This window comes from Pholcus phalangioides, unplaced genomic scaffold (genome assembly GCF_987345545.1).
Source record: "Pholcus phalangioides strain wild (caught in Gottingen) unplaced genomic scaffold, Ppha-v1.0 ptg000004l_1, whole genome shotgun sequence".
Taxonomy (NCBI): Eukaryota; Metazoa; Arthropoda; class Arachnida; order Araneae; family Pholcidae; genus Pholcus; species Pholcus phalangioides.
Genome location: NW_028301597.1, coordinates 10,152,664 through 10,175,151, shown reverse-complemented (window position 1 = coordinate 10,175,151; position 22,488 = coordinate 10,152,664). Strand labels below are relative to the sequence as shown.

Here is a 22,488-nt window from a genome sequence, read left to right as displayed (position 1 = left end):
CGTTAAAGATATATTGTAAAACTATATTATATTTGAATGAACTAATGCTATGATAAAGTGCTGCGAGAAACTTCTGTTACAAACAAATGCTAATGTACTCACGTAAAATTTAAAACTGTTGCTTATTCAAATGAACAACTTCAATCCCCTAAAAACTTCAAGAGAAACAATGACACGTAGTGTAGCTATCTTTCTATCACTTTTGTCCCCCCCCCCTCCAAGAAAAAAATATGCGCTTTTATTGTGCCTTCAATTATACCTTCTCGCAACGCCCAAATAACTTTCACTTTCCTTAAATCTTTGTTTATACAGTGTCCTCCTGGTTGTTGTAATGGAATGGTTGCTATTAAATAGGGTCATTATAACGAGCATAGACTGTATATACAGTTATCTTGCTCATCCCCATAGATGATTTCTTAGCTGCCCTGTAAAATTTGGGAATCATAGGTCTGGGGTTGTCTCAAGAACACCATGGGTCCATCTGCCCCCCCCCCCCATTCCACAGTAGGACCCCTACGTTTCGATCTTTGTTAAGCCCCTCCAAAAAAGGTGAATTTTGAGTGTAAAAGAACGAAAAATGATAAAAATCTTCCTGGGTCCTTTAATCCCACCCTTGTGGGCACCACGCATGGGCCCTCAGGCAGTCATATTTTGGAACACCTAATTCATTGAAAAGAACCTGCAGCTTATAAATTTCTATGCTTTCCTCGCGAGAATCATAGCACCAAATCTCACTCTTAGGAGGCCACTTATGCACATGAGACCCTCTGGCTGTGCCATAGGCGGAGATAGACTTGAAAATCAGGATGGGACACGAAGATGTCAATTCATATATACATTAGATCTGTCGACACCTTTGATGCTGGGGGCAATGTCCCTCCTATCTCCGCCCATGAGCCATGCCTGGAGAAAGCCATAGTCACTTGTTATGCGTGTGGAGCAGAAGGCCATATAGCAAGGTTTTGTTATTACAAGAGGTCAGCAGAAGCCATTGAACAGGGCCCAGGCGAACTCTTTCCAGACTGAAAAAAAGGACATTTTTATCTCAAAAAGAACACAATTACAAAATTTTAGTAAAAAAACACCTTGCTAATGTTATTGAATTTTTTAGTATAATAAAAGACTAATATATCACAGAAAACAGTTTCGCATATCACTATTGCACTTATCTGATAATGGTTCCAGAATTTTGGCATTTGACTAGAAGAGTTCCATTTTTGTGTGACTTCCAATATCAAACTTTTTCCCGATGGATGTCTTCGGAGTAGCTCAACTGATGGAGACCAGTTCGCAATATTCCCGATGTGGACGTAGCTAGCTCACTGGCCGTTGTATTACCACACACCAAGGTACACTATACGGAATTATCATAGCATTGGAACCTCTAGAAATTCCAATCGATGATCAAGCAGGTGACTTAAGGCCATTGATGATGCGTCGATCATTGGATGTTCGTTCAAAGAATGCCAAAAGACTCAATTTCGAGGAGGATTGGAGTCAGTATCCAATGAAACGTGGATGTTCAGAATAGCCATAGTCAACCAATCCAATCAACATGGTTGACGATATCAACTTGATCAGCACCGAGGATATTAGACATCGAGACTTTCCATCATCACATGGTATCCTTTGTGAAAGCTAAGTCACAGCTCACATTAGAGAATTAGTATTAATTCATACAAAGTCTGGACCTGCCGAGACACAAATGCAAATTTAGTAAGACATTTTGGAATATGTTTTAAGCCAAAGGTCAGTTAAGAATTTAGTTGAACATTACAGGATATAATTCCCAGTCAAAGGCCAGATGAGATCTTGTTACATATCCATTGATATGTAAAACACTAAAACATGAGAAATTATCAATGAGAGATTAATGTTGTTGGGACATCAGCCGCCCGACCTGCATTGTCATCCTTGTCTAAAGACTGGAAGACCCCACCCTCCAGTCGAAAGACTAAGTGGACAAACTTGCCCATACGATACCGTAACGCTAGTGAGACCGTCTGTGGTTTCCGGTAGCTCTGGGGTCTAAAGGGAAGAAATCTCTCTTAACATCAAGTATTAACAATAAAAACATTACCCAGAGACTCATGTTACAACGACATTCTCTTGGGGAATTTACAAGTTGTAAGTCCAATCTCAATGAGCCAAGCCAGGGTTTGATTTTTGGGCAAATTTAGGCAAAATAGGAGGAAAATTAAATTTTCTTTTTCTACAACTTCAAAATATGTAACTCATGTACATTAAGGTGGGTTGAAAAAAAATGAAGTTTTCATTTTAAAATTGCTGTAGTGCGAAAAAGTTGCCTCCTTTAATAAAAAGAAAAACGATATTAAAAAATTTTAAAATCTGTTGATATCTTCCGGTCGCGCATAGTACTTTGAATATTCTTATTTTTTTTTAATATTACTTAAAATTAAACGATTGACATGCATGATTGACTCTTTGTTATGCTTATTTTATGGTTCAATAAAATAAATTAAAACATCATTAATATTTCCATGTTTATCGGTCGTGCAATGTTTTCGAAAAACGGGAATTACCAAATTTTTGCAAGTTTAGTTGTGCAGCTATTTGCCTGCTTGGTCAGAACAAAATGACCTAGAACTTACCATAACATGGTTCGCACTGCCCTGGAAGAGTCCTTGAAAGAAAAGTTAATTTTCAAGGCCTTAAAAAAGAATTCTTTTTAAAATTCTGCGGGAGTCCTTGAAAAAAAAAGTGTTTTTGAAATGGTTTTTGCCACTTTTTTTTTTACTCTGTAAGTGACGTCCTTAAAAAAAGTACAAAGCATAGGGCTTAAGCAGTCAATAACCCTGGATAATTGGATTTAAAGCATGTTTGTTTCCCATTCTTAAGCCGGGTTTTAGGGAATTTTATAATGTACAATGATTTTCTGACTGATTCTTTCTCCTCTCTGATCCAATTCTTATATATCACCTGATGAACATGTAAATGTTCATAATCGGGATGGCCCTGGCAGCTACAGCCCTGTGAAATATTTAAGTTGAAGCCGGGTTTTCTGTGCCACATGCAAAGTGAATCGCCTAGCATGACACGCCGTCCACTCACCAATAGTAAGGAAACAGGTTCGACTGTTTTCCTACAGAGCTCAAAACAATTCTCGTGCCAGTGCATCCTGCGCTACGCACTTCACCGATCTTGTCTTCATTTTTGTTGTTTTCTTTCACTTCCCTTCATCGAGCTCGATGCTTCCCTTTAAACCAGAGCATGCAGAAGATAGAGTAGCTGATGCCAGGGCAGTATGCTATATAGCCGCCGTGAGCTAATGTGCCACGCTGGAAAAACACAAACGCGTAGTGTGATTAATTAACACGTTCCTGTCAAAGTGAAATGAGATCCAGTTCTGTTCATGCTGTCCGAAAATCCCATGTTAGAATGCTTTTTCCTGGGAGTAGGTTTTCTACGGTGCGTGCAGCGTGAAAATGCCGATTGGTAAAAAAAACCTTGAATTTCAGGTTTTTAACCAATCAGCTTTTTCACGCTACACCTAGCACTGAAATTCTACTCCTAGGAAAACTCTATGCACGTGTAACCAGTTGGCCAGACAGAATATGCAAATCAGCAGCAATGCGCCTTCACAGGAGTGCGGCTTTATACTGTATGCTGGTTTTTTTTCTGCGTGTAGTCGGGATTGTTTTTTTTTCTTCCTGTGATTGCCTGTTATTTGTCTGCTGTTTTATTTATTTTTTAATGATTGTAAATGATCTTGTTTTTTTCCTTGCAACTTTTATGGAATAAAAGCTAAAGTTCAAAATGAACTTCCGATCATTTTTTTCCTTCAACTCAGTCGGCACGCTCTGCTCCCCAACAACTCACTTCTAGGAAAATCCGGCTTTATGGTAACGTGCATCCTGTGATCGTATGTCGATGTATTTGGAGTCATTGGAAGTCATTAAACTTTTGTATTGGGAATTTTTTTCTGGAGGACTCGAGAGATCGATATCTTAAAAAAAGTTTCATATTTTTGCCAAAATAATTTCATCCTTTCGGCCCATAAGTGAGCGAAGCTACCTCTGATTATTGTTAACAAAGTATTGATTTTTTTTAGTTAAGGAGTGATGTGAAGCACTTGTACAAGGTTCTTTAAAGGAAGAAAACAAAAAAAATGAATGGCAAGTGTATTTTTAATAACTTCTTTCTGAAAAATCCCTGCTATCGAGATTGTGAAAGACAAAAATGCCGCCAAATGCAAGCTGTGCTTCAAAATTATCAGTATCGCTTTAATGGGGGAATGAAATCCATTGAGCTTATATTACTGGAGGGAGTATGACGCAGGGCCATAACTAGGATTTTTGTATTGTCTTGCCACCCCCATCGATTCGGAATTCGATAATTTTATAACAGTGTTCTATATGTTAACCTAAAAAATTGCCGCCTGGGGCAGTTGCCCCCCATCCTCTAGTTCTGGCACTGGTATGACGTGAGCGATCTACATCATTCCTCGGAAGTTCACGTGACACGTTGAATGTCTGCGCAATCTCAGTTACTTTCTTATGGCATCCATAGTCGTTTAAAACAATAAATGAATCAAATAATTTCAGTACCAATGATATAATTCCAAAATTATGAAAGAATTCCAGAATCAATAAAATTAATAATTTTAGCATTAATAAAAGAAAGAATTTGAGCATTAGCGAAAGAAACAAATCCAGAATTGATGAAAGCAATTATTTCAGTATTAATGAAATAAATTCAAAATTAATGAAAGGAATAATTTAATCTTTTTCTATCTTTAGAAGAGTTCTTTTTTTTAGTCTTTTATAGAAAATTAATTGCAATATTCAAAGACTACACTGTACATTTCAGTGAGGAAATCGACCTGCGTGAACTGTGATATTCAATGCTTCATGTAATTTCCTTGCATTCAATGTTGCTGCTGCCACTGCAGCTCCATTCTCCCTCCAGTAATAGAAGCTTGATGTTGTAATCCCGTGTGAAAAGCATTGCGATGTGGTGAAAATCAGGCTTCATCTTCCAATTTATTGCTCACTGCCGTGAATGATTCCATCAAGCCTGAAAGTGACACTGTTGAAAACAAAATAAACGTTTCATTGGAGGTCATTTATTGAAAAATTAAGTTGTGAATGCAGAAATTATATGGACACTACAATGTATAAAAAACCATTCATTCATTCAAATCAATATAAACAGGTTCCTAAAGGTTCACCAAATTTCAATTTCCTCAGCAATGGACCCAACTCTTAATCATTTTTAGTTTCTTCTGCTAAATGTTGAGCTTTTACTGGTGCTTCGATTTGATTCAACTCGAAGAGTTCTATGTCATCCTTGAAAACCAAGTCTTCCGACTTTAAAGGTAATTGGGAAATACGATCTGCATTGCCATGGTTCTGTATGTCACGATAGATATCGAACTGATATGCTAGTAAGATCAAGGCATAATGCAGAAGTCGAGTAGCCGTGAACACTTGTAGACCTTTCTTCGAGTTGAATATCGCTACCAAAGGCTTGTGATCTGTTATGAGAGTAAATCTTCGGCCTTTCAAGTAAAGCATAAATTTCTTTACTGCCCAGATAATTGCCAAAGCTTCTTTGTCAAGCTGGGAGTATCTCTGTTCCTTTTTCGTCAGCTTACAAAAAGCAAAAGCAATTGGTCTTATTTTCTGTTCCATCAGATAATACATGTGATAGAACTGCTCCTATTCCCACTGGAGAAGCATCCGAAGCAAGGGTAAGTAGTAGTGTAGGATTATAGTGCATCAAGATTCACTTTGGGCAAATTTCCTTTTTGATCTTGAATCACACTTTTTTTTAGATCAATGCCACGGATCGTCCTTTTTTGCCAGCTCATTAAGAGGGTAGGCAATGGTTGCCAGATTTGAACAAAATTTCCCATAGAAATTCACCATGCCTAGAAAACTTTTTATTTCTTGAATGTTTTTCAGTGCAGGAACTTTCAAATAGCTTCAGTTTTCTCATTTGTTTCACTTAGGCTATTTTCATGAATTTGTGACCTAAGAAATTTATTTCTTTTTGAAAAAAATGTGCTCTTTTTCAAATTTAACTTCAGCCCATGCTCCTGACATTTTTTGAAAAAATTTTCCAAAGCCCTGAGATGTGACTCGTCATTAGTTCTGGTCACTCTGGCGTCATCCATAAAAACTTTTACACCATCTATTCCTTGGAATAACCCATCAATGTACTTTTGCGATATTGCTGGAGCTGCATTTAGGCTGTACATAAATCTTTTACAGGCGTATGACCCCTTATGAGTGTTTATGGTTAGGAGTCGTTGACTGCCAGGGTACACTTTCATTTGCAAATATGCATGACTGAAATCCAATTTTGAAAATTGTTTACCCAACTTTAAACATGAGAATATTTCCTCAAATGTTGGTAAGGGGTGCTGAGGCACCTCTCTCTCTCTTTAGCTTGTTAGGATTTAATGTGACTGAATAATCTGCACATAACCTTATGGATCCGTCTGGTTTCATTACGGGAACAACTGGTGTAGCTCAATCCTGAAGTTTCAACTCGCTCAATAATGCCGGTCTATGTTTTCTTTAACCCGATCTTTTAATACAAAGGGCACAGTTCTCGCTCTACAAAACTCTGGGGTAACCTCTGGTTTTAGCTTTAGTTTCATTTCATGGTTATTTATCTCACCTAATTTGTTGTCAAAAATCTATTTATAATCATCCAGCAATTTTTTTAGATCCATGTCATTAGCGGTCCTCACAGCCTTGAGAGTTTCAATCTAAATTGATTTTGTATAGCCACTCGTGGCAAAAAATCCTGTCTAAATTTTCCCTGACCAAGTATAACTTCAAGTGCAAATTTTGCTTTCCGTATTTCACTTTCACAGTGACATATCCCGCTGGGACAATTTTTTCTTCGAGATTTTTTTGAATCTTTGTAAGCTCATTACTGATACTATTCCACCCCTATCACCTTCCATACTCACTGGTTTATTGTCTATGTTGACAGTAACCATCATTGAAGGCTTTTTTCACTTTTCACTCAATACAGTCTGTAACCCAAACATGGAAACATTGTTTTCGATTTCCTCCACTGAAATCTCTTTCTGCTTGTTAGATATCAATTGAGTCTTTGCCACGTAGCAGGCTTTTTGTATATGGCTGATTTTTTTGGTTCACGGAATCTTTGCCCCCGACATTTCGTCCCCGTTACATTTGGCCCCAGAAATTTCGCCCCTGATATTTAGCTCTGGTATATTTAGCCCCCGGATAATTCACCCAGGACATTTCGCCTGTCCTGACCATATGAACGACCCGCTCTCTCAAGGCTTTTCTCTCAATGCTACAACGAAACAATAAAAGGGATCGATCTCACCGCCATGTCCAGGTTCTCACGTGTTAGTTCACATCGTCTGATAGACACTCCCAGGTGTCTACCTCACAGCCAAAGACTCCCCGGCACCAGCTTCAGACTAGTTTGGTGTCTTCAAACACACGTTAAGACCAGAGCTCAGCTGCTGCACTGGAACTGGAGGTGAAAGTCCACGGGTAGCCGGTCTGGCCACTAACCAATCCACTGGATCACGACGACATTGAAACCTCACATGAAGTCAAGCGATGAGATGGGTTAAGTGCCAAGGCACACTTCTACAATTATAACTTCATTATATTTATGAGACGATCTAGCTCACACCATAACAGGGCGTGATGCCTGAGTGATTAAGTAGCAGAATCGGTCGTAAGTCATAAGCAGTGAAGCACATCTCTAGCTGGTTTTAGCATTCCCATAATGCCTCACGGAAGAACCAATCACAATATTGAAGGTGCGGCATTAGCTTGCATCTAATTTACATAATTTCATGAGAGAAAAGGAAATATTGTAAACATTATAGTATTGAATCTGGCAACCAAACATAAATTGGAGATCTGGCCAGGATCCACAACTTTTAGGCCTATTGCACATTGTGTAAACTCATGACATTATAAACCGTGAGATGGTCCTAACAACCACTGACGGCGTGGAGGTAAAATATATTGCACATTTATATAACACTTTGCTGAACATTAATATTATATTGCACTAATATATAGCACAAGTAAAATAGAGTTTGACGACTCGACGTGGCCTCCACCGACGAACCATGGGACCCCCCCCCACACACACACACACGGGGAAAGAGAAGGTAACTAGACGAGCTATTGGGATCTCCGACATGGATGTAAAGCTGAATTTATATGGGACCTTGGCAGCCCGACCTCTGGCCCTGTTCTCGCGCGACGGCTAGGAGACCCCACCCCCCGACCGTCAGACTAAGCGAACTAACTGAACCGAACCGGAATGTCAGCGCAAGCCTCGGGTAGTTTCCGGTAGCCAACAAACCCTGGGGCCTAAACAAGATTAATTGAACAATAGAATTGTAAGAGATCCCAGGTTTCATGTTACACCCTCATGTGGTCGGTCATTTGTATGGTCACTAACTCACTCCTAAGGCCGATTTCACACACAGTCAGTTGCTCATGCGTTCAGGGCAGATGAAATATCAGGTGAGAAAATTTCAGGGGCAAAACGTCCCAGGGCCAAATGTTCCAGGGGTGAAAAGTCTGGGACAAAATGTTGGAGGCGAAATTTCCGGATCCCGATTATTATTATTATTATTATTATTATTATTATTATTGTTATTATTATTATTATTATTGTTATTATTATTATTATTATTATTAATTTTTTTTTTTTTTTTTTTTTGCAGAAGCAACATTTGCTTGCTGCATAAATCTGCAGGAGTCTTTATCGCGATTTGTCCCTGTGCACCATTTACACGGCGGATATTTGACAGCGTGGCAGAGTAGTTTCTGTTTTGTATGAGTGGTTTTGTTTTCCTCTTCCCGGTTTTCATTACCTTCATTTCTGCTGGCTTCCCGATAATTTCATTCGCCCCCTGAACAGCTTTCTCCATCGCCAGTGCGATCTTTATTGTTTTGTCTAGCTCGATGTCGTCTTCCTCAAATAAACGATCGAGGATCGCTCTATCTCAGATCCCACTAATGAAAATATCCCGAAGTATGGTGTTCAACATCTCTTGTTTATAGTCGCGTGTGATTGTGACGTCGCAATTGGGCTATATATGGACTGATGCTTTTGCCTTTGTTCTGCCGTCTGTTTATAAACATGTGCCTACTGGGTATAATCAATGCTTTAGAATTCAAATGGTTCTTCAAAGCAGTTTTTAAAGTGGTGAATTCTTTCTCCGATGGATTGTCTGGAGACAATAAATTTTTCAACAAGTTGTAGAGCTTAGCAGAAATGCTCGAAATTAAGACTTTAGCATGTTTTTCTTCTGGGACATTTTGAACGTCTAAAAACGCTTCGAGAAACGTTTCATAAATGAATCAAAAGTCTCTGAAGCTTCATTTTGCCACTTGATGTGCTTCTTTAACACTTTGTGAGCCTAGTAGATAACACATGGGTATTTATTTTGATGAGCATTTATTATTACGTTAGACTTGGATAGATAACATACATATATAGATAGGGAGAATTTATAAAGGGGAAGGAGCAGAACATATAGACATCTTATCTACTTGACATCTGAGGTGGAACACTCTAGTTCCCCTTACACAACACTAGGTGGTGTTGTATGTTTTTATCAGTGTTCTTTTAGTCATTTTTCTATGACACCACAGTGTGAAACGTTTGTCAAAAAAATATGGCCTGCTTTTTTTTTTGGTTTAAATTTTATTGGTTTTTTTTTCATTATTTTTGTTATCCCAAATATTGTTGCTTTAATGGTATATGTTGTATATATATTGTATAATTGTATATATATGTTTTGCAACTGGCAACGCGAGGGAGGTGTTGACACACGATTGCTCTCCGTGTAATATCCTATTGATTTATTGGGTTTTTTTTTCACTAATAATATTTTCATATAATTTTTATTTTAAAGGAACTAATAAGTAAAAAAGGTGCTTAATAATTTAAGATAATCAACATGAACTCTGCAAGTGACTGGCCGAAATGCTTTCAATGTAACGAACGGATTAAAAACGAAGATAAGTTAGCATGTTGTAATTGTGAGGAATGCTTTCATTTTTTCTGTGCTGGATATAGTGAAAAGGGTTTCCGTAGGTTTGCTAAAACACGTTGAGACAACTGGATGTGTTTTAAATGTGTTTCACTTCGACAGAATGCGAACTCATTGACAACTCCTTCGACTCCAGAACCTGAGACGAATGAACAAACTACTGGAAATTTGTCAGAAACTGCTGGTACTTCCAATGTGGCAGCTGATAACAACCTAGATCTACAATACTGCAATATCAATATCCCGGACTCAGTAAGCGGAATTGTTGGCTCTCTATCACCTGAATCGGCAAAAATTGTTTTGTGTATATCCACAATTATCGAGAATCACTTAAAGTCAATCACGAGCCTAATGTCGCAGACAATAACAGCACAAACACAAGAATTGGTCGTACTGAGGGAAATGGTTGAGCAACAACAATCTGATCTAATCAAATATCAAGATAAGCAATCATTTTTAGAGACTGAGAACGCCACAATGAGATCACATATCCGCCATCTCCAGGTAGACATCGCTGATCTGCAACAATATTCACGACGAACTAACATTGAGATTCTTGGCCTCCCTGAATCAGAGAATGAGGACATACATAGAATCAAATCCACAATTTTAATGAAACTGGATCTTCTTGATTTAGAGCCTGATATCAATACCATCCACCGTGTTCCAACGACAAGAAAGGATAAAATCAAGCCCATTATCGTACAATTCAAATCAAAGGAAAAACGTGATATATTATTTAACGACACAATCAAACTGAAATTGTGTGCATCACAACTTAATGAGCACCTCAGACCCAGCAATGTTTATTTTAATGAGCATCTTGCACCTTATACGAAACATGTACTGTATTTTGCTAAAAAATTCAAAACGGAAAATGATTTCAAATTTTGCTGGTCACGAAATGGAAAAATATACTTGATAAAATCGGAGGACACCGGAGTGTACAAAATCAATCATATTGATGATTTAAATCACATTATTTAGCATGTATGAACTCTAACTGAAATGTGCACTCTGGGGTCTTCCCGATTTTATTTACATTCTATTAAAAAAATAATTTGGAAAATTCATTTACAAATTTCTAAAATATACCCAATCGTTTACAATTTTTTGCTAGTATATTATGTGAATATTACAGTATTTAACTTAAAATTAATTAAATTTCCAATTAAAATTGTACACTTGTGCTACGCTTTTCTGCTTGATAACATTTTAATTTTTAAATTTGGTGTAAAAATTTATGTTTCTTCCTCCGGTGTGCTGGTAGTTATTATATATAAAACCACATTTTCTTGGAATATCTAGCATAAAATTCTCTGATCTTGGCATTCTGGAGGAGTTCATTAATTTTCTTCATACCCAAAATATGCATGATTATGATAAATTTTATGATATTAACATTGTTCACTTCAACATTCGTAGCATAAGAGCAAATTTTGACCAACTGATGGTCCTATTGAAGGAATCTATGGATTATATTGATATTCTTGTATTGTCTGAGGTTTGGGTTTTTGAGGATGAGGTTGATCACTATAGATTGCCAAATTATAATTTAATTACAAGATGCAGAGATTATAATAGTTCAGGCGGAATTTTCGTTTATACAAAAAAATCCCTTCAGTTTTTCGAACTTGATTCTATAGTAATGCAAACAGGAGAATTGATAGTTATTGAAGAGCCTACATTAAAATTTACCATCTTCAGCTTGTACAGATCACATTCATTCCCGCAAACTCAATGTATTGAAGAACTTGATTCACTTTTTAAAAATATCAAATATAGAGATGTTTTACCAATTATTGACATCCTTAAAACTGATTCTGGTACCCACTCAGATTATCAGGACATGTTATCCTGTCATAGATTTACCCCTTTAATTTTCAAAATAACGAGACCTCTCTCTAACTCCATTCGTAACTCATTTAGAATCAAGGAAATTTCTTCATCTATATTTACTACAGATTTGACCGATCATTATCCAATTTCATGTAAACTCAAGTTTTTAATTATTATCTTGATTAATCCAAGAACTGATGATACTGACAGGAAACGCTTTAAAAAAATTGACTTATCTGGAATCGCAACCTATCTTCAACATTATAACTTTGTTTTTACAAATGAAAATCCAAGATTGGTTTTTGATGAATTCATGGTTAAACTTGAAACCATAATTAACAATCATACATCATACTTTCAGATCAAACCGAAAAATAAAACAAATAAACCTTGGATTACCTCTGACATAGTTGACTTAACCAAGATTAAACAAAAACTTTTTTGAAAACAAAAAATTACCCATTTGACATAATAGTCAAGAATGCTTTCAAAAACGTCGCAACATATCTCAAAAAACAAATTAGAGCGACAAAAAAAAACGATTACTCTACTTGTTTTTCGAATTGCTCTACATCATCCGAACGTTGGAAACTAATTAAAAAAATACTTGGATATGATAAAAAAAACTACACTCTGCCTTTGGCAACTAATTTGCATGCACTGACTAATGGTTTTAATAACCATTTCACAAATATTACACAACAAACCCACGAATACGAAAATTTTGAGCAGTATATTCCTCGCAGTGACAAATCAATTTTTCTGGCCCCCACAGATCGAACTGAAGTCTACAGAATAGCAAAATCTCTTAAAGACACTGCATCTTGTTATGATACCTTGACTACTAAAATTCTAAAGAGCTTTCCTGAATGCATGTATCAACTACTGGCTGAGCTAATTAATAATTGCATTGAAAGGGGTGAATTTCCTGAATCACTCAAATCAGCCATAGTTGTTCCTATTTTTAAAAATGGTAATCAGAATAACCTCAGCAACTATAGGCCCATCTCAATATTGTCACCTACCTCGAAAATAAGTGAAACACTTATTAAAACTAGGATTTATTCTTTTTTAAATAACAATAATTTCTTCTCCAATAATCAACATGGTTTCCTACCAAATTGAAATACTGAATCTGCTCTTTTAAACTTTTCTGAATATGTCTACAAGAATATTGACCAATCTAGAAAAACAATAGGTATCTTTCTGGACATAAGAAAAGCATTTGATAGCGTGAATCATGAAATCTTGCTCTCAAAATTGTACTCCTATGGAATTAGAGGAAATACTTTTAATTTTATCTATTCTTATCTCACTAATAGAACTCAAAAAGTTAAATGCAATAATTGTTTAAGTAAGGCCATGAAGATAATTAAAGGAGTCCCACAAGGATCTAATTTATAACTTTAATCAATGATCTATGTAATTTAAATATCAATGGTAAAATCATCACGTTTGCAGATGATACTGTAATTCTTTATTCAGGAGATGCCTACCCAACACTTATCAACAATATAAATACCGATCTGTAAACAGTTCGCATAGCTGCCAAGTCTCCCGAATTTTTCGGGAATCTCCCGAATTTTAGCTTCATCGCTCGACCTCCCGAAAAGTTCTTAAATCTCTCGAATTTTTACGAAAATCACAAAAATCCCTAATTTCCCTTAAAATTCCCTACTTCATTAAAACAATCCCTAAGGAATTTCTTGTGGGGCATGAAGCCTCTTTTTTTCCCCTTTCGAAATGACGTCACACGTCGTAAATGGGGAAATTCCCTTTTTAAGGAAGTTTTACAAACCCTTTGATGGCAACAAGAAAGTTGTTTGTCTTACCGTGCAGGGAAATGGCTTAGCAGCCAATAGCCCTGGATAATAATTGAAGATTATAGTCACGCGCATGTGGTCAAAATTTCTTTTGTTATAACGTGCGATATAACAAAACACGAATACTGATAAGCAAAAACATATTTAATCAATTTTAAAGATACTTATTCCGATGAATTTCCTTTCATCAAAAGTTCCAGAAGAGGGCCGACTTTTCCTTTTTGTACAAGTTGTGTTACGGACATAAACATCGGTCATGGAAAGATTGCCATCATCACTCGTGAAATGAAAAAAAAAACATCAAGCAAGTGTCACAAAAAGTCAGTGTTCTTCAAAAATTGACGGTTTTCCTTCATCTTCCGATGATTTTGGGGTCATTCGCTCAGAATGTTTGTTCACAGCGTTTCTGATTGAACACAATATTTATTTTTACATCATTGAAGTTTTGGCCTCCAATTTCACTTGTTTTTTGCGTAGGAATTTTATTCCCAAGGGTTTAACTTCCATGTGTGTAAAATCCCTATTTTAATTTGACTTCAGTTTTTGAGTAGGTATTTTATTCCCTACGCTCCAACTTTTATATATGGAAAATCCCTATTTTATTTGGAAAAATCCCTATTGTATTTATTAGGGAGTGGTTTTAGCATAAAATACGGGTGTGCGCGAAAATCTCCCGAATTTTCATTTTCAAAAGTTGGCAGCTATGAGTTCGTAATTGGTTTATTGCTAATGATCATCATATCAATATTTCCAAAAGTAAATTTATCAATTTTTCCTTACACAATAATCCACATATTGACTATGACATAATTTTCCATGAACCAAATTGCACTAGTAATAATCCATGTGACTGTCAACGTATCGAACAAATATCCTCTATAAAATATTTAGGTATTTATATTGATCAAAATCTAAAATGGATATCTCATTGTAATCATTTAAAATCAAAACTTTGTTTCATTTTACACAAATTCTTCAACCTGAAACCATATGTAAACCGATCTTTCTTGTTAACCTATCATTATTCAATGTTTCATTCACACTTACTTTATGGTCTGCCACTCTGGGGAAGTGATTATGTCGCCAATATTGCACCCATTATTTCTTTACAAAAAAAAGTTATTAGAATTTTGGCAAGCAATTACATCACTCCAACAAATGAACTTTTTCTTCAATTAAACATCCTTCCTTTAAGACATCTATACGTTTACCAATCCATACTTATAATTAAAAAAACCAATTCTCTTTACCTCTGAACTCGTCAAGAACATCTAATAGACACAATTTTATTTACTCATTGCCTTTAGTTCATAAAACTATCCTCAAAAAACATTTTAGCTTTCTCATTCCAAAATTTTTTAATAGCCTTCCAAATGATCTCATACAGTCCCCCTCATTTTCAATTTTCAGAAAAAACCTCAAAAAACACATGCTACGAATTTTCAATATTGAAAATTATTTCTGATTTCATCCACGGAATCTCAATCACTCCTTGTTGTGTGTGTATTACTGTCTTTTCACCTCCAGCTGTCGAATTTTTCATTAAAATACCCTTGCTGTCAACTCTGCTCTGCCAGTCCAGTCCAATTCATACATAATCATATGTTGATTTATAGTTGTTTTTTTTTATGATCACTAAAGCACCCCCCTGTGACAGTTGCATTATTTATTTATATATATTTGTATTTTATGTATTATATGTGTTTGTGTAATCACATTTCCCCCAACCCCCCCCCCCCTCCTATTTTGATGTTTTTTTTCATGATTTTTTGTTTTCAATCTCAAAAATCAGTACATAGTGACTATTTTACACTGTATGATAATTGAAATGTTATTGAATTAACTTCATTTATAACAACCAGTATGGGACCTTGGTGTCCCCTTGGTGGTTTTCACTAATCTAATGTATTGTTATCATTCATCTAACATATTAATAAAAAAATTGAATTGAAATTGATTGTTTTTTCTTCTAGTACTAATTTGTTGCTTCTGTTTATATGTTCTTGTTCTAAAACTTGATTTTCTCTTCTGTGAAAATTGCTTAAAAATTGACTTCATCCCTTCCCACCTGTGCACTAGGGAATTCACTAACTTTGAGTAAGTCTGATGTTGTACAAACGTTTTGTAAATAAAAGTTTTGCAGATTTTTACTCTGAGCGAAAAAAGATCATAATAGTATAGATTTTTATGTATGTGTTGATCCACTTTCACAGAGAGTGGTGAGTGCAGAGTTGCTACAAATACAAATAATTTTGTAAAGAAAATCTTTTTAGCTTGGGTTTTTCATTTTGAATAATTTAGGAGGAGAATTAATGTCACTTAGTTTTTATAATTTACATGACACTTATTAGTTAAACTTTTGACAAAAACTTGAAGGATTTAAAACACTGAGAACAGAAAAGTATGGATTATCTTAATGGGGATTCATTATTTTATGAATTCTTACAGTTCTTGGTAACCAATCAAAAGTTTTAATTTTTTGAACAGTTGTACATCTACATATTTGAAAAGAGGAGAAATTTGTGTGGCAGATTCAAAATAAATTTTCATTTGCCTTTTTTTTTTGTTGCTGTAAAACTGGTAAGTTCTGAAGTTTGTCATGGCTTCTGAAAAACTCCTTAATTTTTATTTTGGAAAATTTTGTATGAGCACTGTTGAATGGCATGATTAGTTTTATTTTGTAAATCATGTTACTCTGAAAATGTTAATTGAATTTTTTTTTTTTGCTTAATTTATCGACTTGATTAACTTAAGCTAAATATTTAATAATAAATTATAGTCTATTGAAAATATGCTATTAAAAATTGACTGATTAGATGATAGAATAGAAAGGCCAGTTTATTTTATTGATATTTATTTTTTTCTTATTGAAGTGATATCAACTGAGCAGAATTCTTCGCAACCAAACATTGATTGCCAAGTTTTGAAGTTGGCTTGTCAACAGCACATGAATACTCAACTAAGAAAATCAATATTCTGTATCATCATGTCAGCTGAGGTAATATTTATTCATCACATATTCATAGTATCTTCACTCATGTCCCTGAGCAAAAATTCTTGCACTTGTGATGTGCATTATAATTATCATTCAAACTCCCTCCACTTCCCCTTCAGTTTAAAAAAAAAAACTTGTTACCTCCAAAGCAATACTCTGTTGAGTATATCCATGAGTGTGCATATTGTTAAAAGAGGCATTATTATAGCAGGCCTTTCATTAAGGGGGGGGGGGGCAACGCCCCTCGGCTTTTGAAAATACACTAAAAATAGTGTATATATATATATATATATACATACATTGAGTACATGTGCTTTGTCCCCCCCCCCCCCTGGAAAAAGTTGAAATGACGGCCCTGTATTATAGTTAGCATTATTTCAAATGGGTAAGTTGGCTTTAAGATTTTCATCATATGAAAAACTTTAAGAATAAATTTTATTTTTTACTTGTGACAACAGAGTATTAATCCCTTGAACTTAAATGACGAGTCCAGCTTGTCATGAATTTTCTTGAAAAAACTGACAATGATGAGTTGCACTCACCAGGAATGTTGAAACTTTTTATGAGAGAAGTATATGTAAGTCATAGTGAGTCTATTGCTCTGGTATATTTGTTTGCATGCTTCTAGTAGCAGTTTGAATGTAATTTACATAAAAGATGCCGAGTAGCACTGCATCTTCTAGAGCGTTTATAGAAGTATCATACACTTGAAGTTTATTAGTATTTTAAAATAAACCAAAATATAGGTGAGGATAAGTATAAAACACATTAGGATGAGTCTACACAGTTCACCCAAACAATGCAGAGTGCTACTATCTGAGATTATTGCTCCATACCATCCGAGTTCCGACTTATTTAATGCATCTGAAAAGTTTTGAAGGAGAAGTGTGTCAAACATTCAGGGACGCATGTCAGAAGCACGGTTTGCTAGAAGACGACCAGCATTGGGAGATGACATTATCTGAAGCGCACTCACGTTCTTTCCTGCTCAATTGCGAAGGCTTTTTGCAATCATACTGACAACTTGCAGCCTATCTAACCCCAAAGATCTGTGGGATAAGCACAAAACCAATCTGAACGAAGATATTCTCATGTAGGCACAAAAAGTGTATCCAGCTTGGATTTGAACTTCACATCGGACATTTTCGATAAAAGCTTGATATTTCTTGAAAATGTATGTTTAGCCATGAATGGCAAAACTCTCATTCAGCTTGGTCTGGATGCACCATCGCTAAACATGTCTGACACTCTCGATAGAGATATACTGAGAGAAACGAGCTACAATAAAAACCATTTGGAAACCGGATTTTGGATGCCGACAAAACCATTTTGGATGCCGCTGTGGTGGTCGAGTGGTTATAGTGACGGACTCGCGATGCGAGGATCCGGGTTCGAACCCCACAGTGGCGTTCGGCTGAAGTTGGTTTTCTGTGGTTCCCAACTTCAAGGCGCAAATGCGAGCCGATCTCCCCGTTAAAAAGTCTCGCCACAGAGAGCAACAGTCCTACAACGATAAATCATTCAAACATAACACTTCACTCATAGTTAGAAAAACTGATGGCAGATGGCAGCAGTACACATAACAAGCATTACACGGAAACAAAAAAAAAAAAAAACTTTACGCCAGGTTACACTACACGTACACGCACATTCCCGCATGTACCGATTCATTGGGGGTTCCGGGGAAAAATGTCTCGGGTATCTATGAGGTTCTTAAGTCAGCCACCTCGTTGGGCAATTTGCCTGTTGTGGCGTTGTATTTGTATTTGTATTTGTAACTTGTGTCTGTCAACAAGCCCCTTATGAATAAAGAACAACGAGATGCATACATTACTATTTTTCATTCTGTTACTGATGGAAACGGTGGCCTTTTTTTTTCTGGATGCACCAGGAAGGTACAAGAAAAACATTCCTCATCAACTTGCTTTTGGCTGAAATACGTAAAGATGGTGGTATTGCTGTCGCCGTGGCTTCCTCTGGAATTGCTTCAACGTTACTGGATGGAGGACGAACTGCACACTCAGCTTTGAAATTACCTTTGAATGTGATATGGTCGGAAAATCCCATCTGTAGCATCAATCATACTGGTCAGGCCAAAGTACTTCAAACATGCAAGATCATTTTTTGGGATGAGTGCATAATGGCCCACAAAAAGTCTCTTGAAGCACTGAACAGAACCATGCAAGATATCAGAGGAAACTCGAGTAATGGGAGGTGCTGTAGTTGTTCTTTCAGGAAATTTTCGCCAAACTCTCCCTGTCATTCCACGTTCAACGCCAGTGGACCAACTGAACGCATGTCTCAGCATCTCATCTTTGGAAGTACACTAAAAAGTTATCACTAAAGATAAATATGAGAGTTTATTTACAGAGAAATCCACCGATGTGAAAATTCTCACAATTAATTACTGCGTCTTGGCTATGAAATTTTCCAACGCATCCAACCACCATGCTATTTTTTCCCCCCTGATTTTTGTCATCTCTTACCGTTGCTCCAGGAAGTTGTCAACAGTTTTTCCCAACATCTGTCAAAAATTTAAAAGCACTGAATGGGGCTATGCGAGCAAGCAATTTTGCCACCAAAAAACTACAATGTTAATGTAATAAACATGATAATACAAAGCAAGCTTCCCGATCCCGAAGTTGCTTACAAGTAGTTTGACACATTTGTTGACAATGATCAAGCCACCTACTACCCAACAGAATTCCTTAATTTAGAACCACCGGGATAGACTGGTTTTAAAAGTTGGAACTCCAATTATGCTTCTGAGAAATCTGGATCCTCCAAAACTGTGTAATGGAACCAGGCTAAGCATCAAGAAACTTATGGTCAACATCATAGAAGCTACAATATTGACTGGATGTGGTAAAGGTGAAGATGTGTTCATTCCACGAATTCCTATGATACCAACTGACTTGCCTTTTGATTTCAAGAGATTGCAATTTCCCATAAGACTTGCCTTTGCCATTACTATCAATAAAGCTCAAGGACAATTTCTCAAAGTTGCAGGTATCATTCTGGAAAATCCATGCTTGTCCTACGGCCAGCTGTACATCGCATGCTCCAGGGTGGGAGAACCTGAAAACTTATATGTATTTGTTCCGAAAGGAAAGACTAAAAATATTGTTTATCATAAAGCTTTAGAATGATAGTTTGTGAACTCGCAACATGCTTAAATGTTTTCTCCTGCATTTTTGTAATTATACAAAGTCACATTTCTATATAATTTTGGCAATTGTGCAAGTACACAACATGTTCCCTTATCTATTTTTGTAATTATGGAAGTTTGCAACATGTTTTTCTCTAATTTTTGTCATTATACATGTTTGCAACATGTTATATCTCTCAATTTGTTATTATGCAAGTTTGTAACATGTTTTCTCCCTCATTTTTGTAATTATACAAATTTGCATTTCTATATCATTTTAGAAATTGTGCAAGTATGCAATATGTTCCCTTATTTATTCTTGTAATTATGCAAGTTCGCAACATGTTTTTCTCTTATTTTTGTTATTATGCAAGTACATAATATGTTTTCTCCTGCATTTTTGTAATTATACAAATTCATATTTCTGTATCATTTTGGTAATTCTGCAAGTTCGAAACATGTTCCCTTATTTATTTTTGTAATTATGCAAGTTCTCAAAATGTTTTTCTCTTATTTTTGTTATACAAGTTCTTAGCATGTTTTCTAAAAACATATTATATCTTCCATATTCCTCTGCAGAACCTCTAACGAATTGGTACATGTTTTAATGTGTGTGTGTGCATAGTGAACCTTCCATGAAGTTTGTTTTTGTGTAATGCTTGTTATGTGTAGTGCTGCCATCTGCAATCAATTTTTTAAACTGCGAGTTTTTCCTCAACTAACAGTGTAGTATAATGAATGATCATACCGTTGTAGGCCTGTTGCTCTCTGCAGCAAGACCTTTTAACAGGAAAAAAATTCTTCATGCCTTATGCAAATGATGGATTACGCTCTTCTGCAACCTTTCTTGTTTTCTAGAAAATGTTTGGGTAACAGCAGCAATGATGTTGAAACATCTCAGATGTGTATTTGTGGAGGGGTTTCATGGGTTAGAATGGAAGACACAACATATATGCTATTTTTTGTCCCACGCATAACCATTCTTTCATTCTAGTGGTTTTATAGTGGCTGCTGATGACTACTTTTTATATTCTCTCTCTCTATTGTTTTAGTTTTATTGTCTGGAATTTCTTTTGCTTTGAGTACCCCTTCCCCCAATTATTGTGTATTTATTACTTTTTTGGTGGCCTATAAAATTCCTTGGTACAGGGGAGCAATATTATAATTTCTGAGCTTTCCACTGATCGGGAGTGTAATGCATCTGATGATACCCCAGATGAAGAAAATAAAACAAAGCTTACTGCATGCATGATGATGAAAATGATGCTGATGTATGCCTTCCCCCAATTCCTGGATCTTCTCAAAAATTTCAGATGGTTTCGGGAGAAAAAAGCAAAAACCAAAACCCAGATTTCAAGGAAGTGAGACCATCTCAGGAAATTCTACCAATGTCAATCTCGATGTTCTTATTTTTTTTTTCAGTGTCACTGATGGAAAATTGGGTATTTCTAACTAATTTATATGCCACTCAAGAAGGAAAGAGCCATCTCATTGAAAGAGATGTACGGTTTCTATTAAAAACCAATATGTTAATGTTGATCATTTCGGCCTACAAAATTGGTGGAAAGGGAATTTTTTTAAACAAAATGGTTTTCGTGCATTACACCCTAGGGAAGATTTCAGTGTTCTAGGTGGGCGGTGTTCCTGCTGTGCGACCACCTGTTGTTTGCTGGATTTTGATGAAAATAAAAGAATAGTTGCAAAGTGCATTTATACGAGTCCTATGTACCGAATATACTATGTGTCAAAGTTAGTTTGGCCAAAATTTTTTTTTTTATATAGTGCCCCTCAAAGGGTCAAGTCATGGGAATCGGTCAATATAAGAGGATGTAGAAACATTTAAATTTTGATTAAAAAAAATATGTTATTGTACTTAAGGTGTAGATTCAATAAACATCATCTGCATTGCATTCATTTCTTTTTAGACACCATCAAAATTACAAATACTAATTGCCCACCGAGGTGGCTGAAACTGATATGCATGTTTGAATCATGAAATGGGGGTTCATCGGTTGTGTAACAAGCACTTTAGATATGTGACATTTTTGCACAAAAATTCAATACTGCTCGTCTGTAATTCATATTTTGGCATTTTCACACACGTTATCTTTGGGTTTTAGTAATTCATAAACTTTCATGCGAATACATTACAAAATTTTTACAAAAGTTTTGACTTTTTTTTCAAAGTGAGCTTCGCTGTTCCTAGGGGCGTCGCGATGAGCTGTTGACCATTGTTTGCATCTGTTCCTAAGCTGTTCTTTTATAAAAGACCATAGCCGTAGGTGAATGAACAGTGATGGGTCAATTATGCCCCCCCCCCACCCGCATCCTGCCTCAGGGTCCCAAGGCTAGGCTCTTTGACGAGACACAGCTGTATTGAATTTATAACGTGAAAAGAAATAATGAGAGCCCTGAGAATAGTCTCTGGGTCCTGAAACCAGAACACTGATACCAGCCACACTTTTGTGGTGAACGATGGATCCAAGTCATTAGCAAAACCAGCCCCAGGGAGATGCTGGACCTTTCATTCCCAGATGGTGTTGAAATCTGCGACTTTATTGATCAATTACAGTTACAGTACTTCTGGAATGTACAGCACATATTCAAAGGGGAAAAAACAATTTAGCCTTTCCTGTTAAAG

At 36.1% G+C, this 22,488-nt stretch overlaps 1 protein-coding gene across 6 annotated transcripts in view; it reads left to right on the top strand.

The window, feature by feature from the left end:
* The window catches only part of LOC149086525 (nucleolar MIF4G domain-containing protein 1), a 321,899-nt gene that overhangs the window by 264,030 nt on the left and 35,381 nt on the right, over positions 1 to 22,488 (top strand). For all 6 annotated transcript variants that reach the window (XM_089255992.1, XM_089255991.1, XM_089255996.1 and 3 more), the window contains one exon: positions 16,578 to 16,702. In XM_089255992.1, coding sequence (XP_089112118.1) covers positions 16,578 to 16,702 — 125 coding nt within the window. The remainder of the gene's footprint in view (positions 1 to 16,577; positions 16,703 to 22,488) is intronic.